The following is a 3,236-nucleotide window of genomic DNA, read 5'->3' on the forward strand; positions in this document are numbered from 1 at the left end:
GATGACATACTTTTAGAAAAAGGAACTGGCTAACTGGGCATGGTGGCACAGATTGCAATCACTGTAGTCAGAAGAATGAGGCAGGGAGATTGCTTCATGCCAACATGGCTGCATACCAGTCAGAGGGGAAAAGAAAACAAAACGAAACAAGACTACAAAAGGAAATGCACAGTAAAATCACAGTACTGTATAAAACAAAATGAGTTGTCCCCCTCAAAGTAGTAATAAGCAAACAACTATTTTTATTCTTTTTGCTTCTGTCTTCTGAAGTTTCCACAATGAACGTGTTTTACAAAACAAAATGATAACAATTTTAAAACATCTATTAGTTTTGAAAGAGGGTGAAATAATAGGCTTTAAAATGGTATCAGATAAAATATTAAGGGAGAACATTCCAGACCCCTAGGAAAAAAACACACTGTCTCCTGTTTGGAGCAATAGGTGATACATCGCTGATACCAGATTACATCTTGCTATTTCTAAACATGTTTTTATCAGTTAATTTTGATAGAAAAAAAACCCACAAAACAGGTTACAAACCAGCACAGGTTAATGTGGCTTAGTTTCTGGTGCCTTTGCTAAGATCTTAATTAATTGTATCTAAGCCAGACCACACTAGCAATTTATTATTACCAAACTAAAGTTCTAATATGAACTCACTTAGAAATAAATGGTCAGTCTATTTAAATGAAATGAGCTTACACACCACATAACAAATGGAAGGCAAATACAAGATACTAATATAAGATATAACAATCAGGAGTTAAACTGTTATCATTCCAACCTGAGGCATAGCATTCAGGCTATACACCACAACAATGAAGTAGCACACCCCACGCTTCCTATGCTAAAGGTAAAAGAACTGTTACTATTAGATGCCAGCTTCTCGTTTCAATTGCTGTGTTCACTTTCCACAACCAAATGTTTCATTCCAGTTTTCATAAAGCTCTAAGTCTTTTGGAGACACACTAGGTCGCACAGTTCTAAAAGCACTTTCAAAATCAACATAAGCTATTGCTCGGACTTGATCTGGGCTTATGGTAGCAATGTCAGCAGTGCACAAACTGCGAATAGGCCCAAGAGAAGCCTCTCTGCAAAGCTGTGTCATATCTGCTCCAGAGAACCCATCAGACTGCTGCACCACCAGTTCAATTTCTTCATCACTAAGGCAACATTGCTCCTTGGACATGAGATTAACTACTATCTGTTTCCTGGCTGAAGGTTCTGGGAGGGGAATATAAAGTCTTTTCGCCAATCTTCTCCGGGCAGCCTCATCAATCTCTTGGGGCCGATTTGTGGCTCCCACCACAAGAATACGGTCTTCAGAACATGTAGTTGCTCCATCTAACTGAACTAAAAATTCTGTTTTTATCCTTCTAGAAGATTCATGCTCACCATCTCCTCTTTGAGACAATAGAGAATCAATTTCATCAATAAATATCACAGCTGGCTGCTGACACCTTGCAACAGCAAACAACGCACGGACCATTTTCTCCCCCTCACCTACCCACTTAGAAGTCAAAGATGAAGCAGAGATGCTGAAGAATGTCGCTCCAGACTGACTAGCAATGCACTTGCCAATCAGAGTTTTACCAGTTCCTGGAGGGCCAAAGAGGAGAATTCCTTTAGGGGGCCCTCGTAATCCAGTAAAGATATCTGGCCTCATCATGGGCCACACAACAATTTCCTTTATTGTGGCTTTTGCAAATTCTACTCCAGCAATATCTTCCCAATGTACTGGAGGCCCATGGTCCATAATTTCATTCATAATAAGCTCAATCATCTTTGGCTCCACATTCTTCAGACGGTCATCAGTGGGGTGTACTGCTGACTCTGCCCTAGTAGGCTTGCACTTCACTTTTTCATTCTGCTCATCTCCATCTTGCTTAGACACTGGAGGAACAAACTTTCCAAATATTCCTCTCGATTTCCCTGCTCCCAAAGACCTTTTCATACCACCATATGAAGATTTTGATATATGCTGGGATTTGTAGCACTTTTTTTTTTGATCTGCCCATAACTGTTCTTTTGCAGTTTTAAAGGAAGGCAGGCTATTGTCGTCGCTTTGGTCACCATCTTCTGTTTTACTAGAAACCTTTTTCGGTATTGGGTTAGAAAGCTTGTCAATGGTGCCAGAGTCAGATAAAACCTTCCTTTTTTGTGGAGTCTCACAGCCAGAAGGAAAACAAGACAGATTGGATACACACATATTTGGTCCTGTGTTGGTTTTAAGAGAGCTGTGATTTTCATTTCTGGTATTTCCAAATAATGGTGTAGTGTGAAATGTTGCAGTGGCTGACTCTCCTAAAGGAGTTGAGGAGGTGGGACAAGCCTTAGTGGTACTAGCTGTCAAAGGCAGCCGAGTACTCTGAAACCGCGAATGTCTCAGACTGCTGCCTGGGATGGCTTGAATCCTATCTGTGTCATTGGATAGAAAGTCGCCCTCTCCAGAACCTCCACAAACACTAAATTTAGAAGGCTCAGAGACGGTGGGCTCTTTACCGATGACTACTGATGATGCATCAGCAGGTTCCAGCAGAGACTCCTTCCACTTCTTTCCAGCTTGCATCATCTCCTGTACCTTACTCATTTTAAAAATATTATTTATTGACAATCCAGACTGCCACTTGTTACTGTCAGCCTGTTTAGATCCTGCCAAAGCTAAAATGCTCTCTGCATAGTTATTCAAGCCAGTTTCAACATTGTCAGAATCAATAATTGCAGAATATTTTTCTGTATACCTTTTAAACAGTTTGGTAGCACAGACCTGAGAGATCTCAGCGTTGGCCCATGCATACTGAATGTGTAGTATCTGTGCACGGTATGCATCTGCCTTCTGTCCTGGTGTACATGTGCCAGATGTAACTACAAAGTAATTCTTCTGCCAATTGTCCAATTTCACAGACCTAGAACTGGAACTCTCCATGTCAGAAATTCTGTAACACAAGACAAAATTGAAGACAAATCAGTATCAAGAAAAAAAAAAAAAAACAAGAATAAAAAACCTCTGTTAAGAAAGGTACACTAGGCCTGGCAGTGGTGGTGCATGCCTTTAATCCCAGCACTTGGAGGCAGAGGCAGGCGGATCTCTGTGGGTTCAATACCAGCCTGGTCTACAAGAGCTAGTTCCAGGACAGGCTTCAAAGCTACAGAGAAACCCCATCTCAAAAAAAAGTATTTATTTACATTTCATTTATAAAGATGTATTTGTAAAAGAAATATTTATTTAATCATAT

General features: G+C 40.4%; 1 protein-coding gene across 2 annotated transcripts in view; it reads right to left on the reverse strand.

The window, feature by feature from the left end:
* Positions 1–241: 241 nt before the first annotated feature.
* Positions 242–3,236, reverse strand: part of Fignl1 (fidgetin like 1) — a 6,048-nt gene continuing 3,053 nt past the window's right edge. Inside the window, exons 1-2 of one of the 2 annotated variants that reach the window (XM_026785040.1) lie at positions 2,742–2,879; positions 242–1,599 (exon numbers count right to left, since the gene is read on the reverse strand). In XM_026785040.1, the coding sequence (XP_026640841.1) occupies positions 905–1,599; positions 2,742–2,829 (783 nt within the window). In that variant the 5' untranslated portion in view covers positions 2,830–2,879 and the 3' untranslated portion in view covers positions 242–904. Of the gene's footprint in view, positions 2,937–3,236 lie in introns of those variants that run through there. The other variant, XM_013350753.1, reaches the window with a different exon arrangement.

This window comes from Microtus ochrogaster, linkage group LG1, assembly GCF_000317375.1.
Source record: "Microtus ochrogaster isolate Prairie Vole_2 linkage group LG1, MicOch1.0, whole genome shotgun sequence".
Taxonomy (NCBI): domain Eukaryota; kingdom Metazoa; phylum Chordata; class Mammalia; order Rodentia; family Cricetidae; genus Microtus; species Microtus ochrogaster.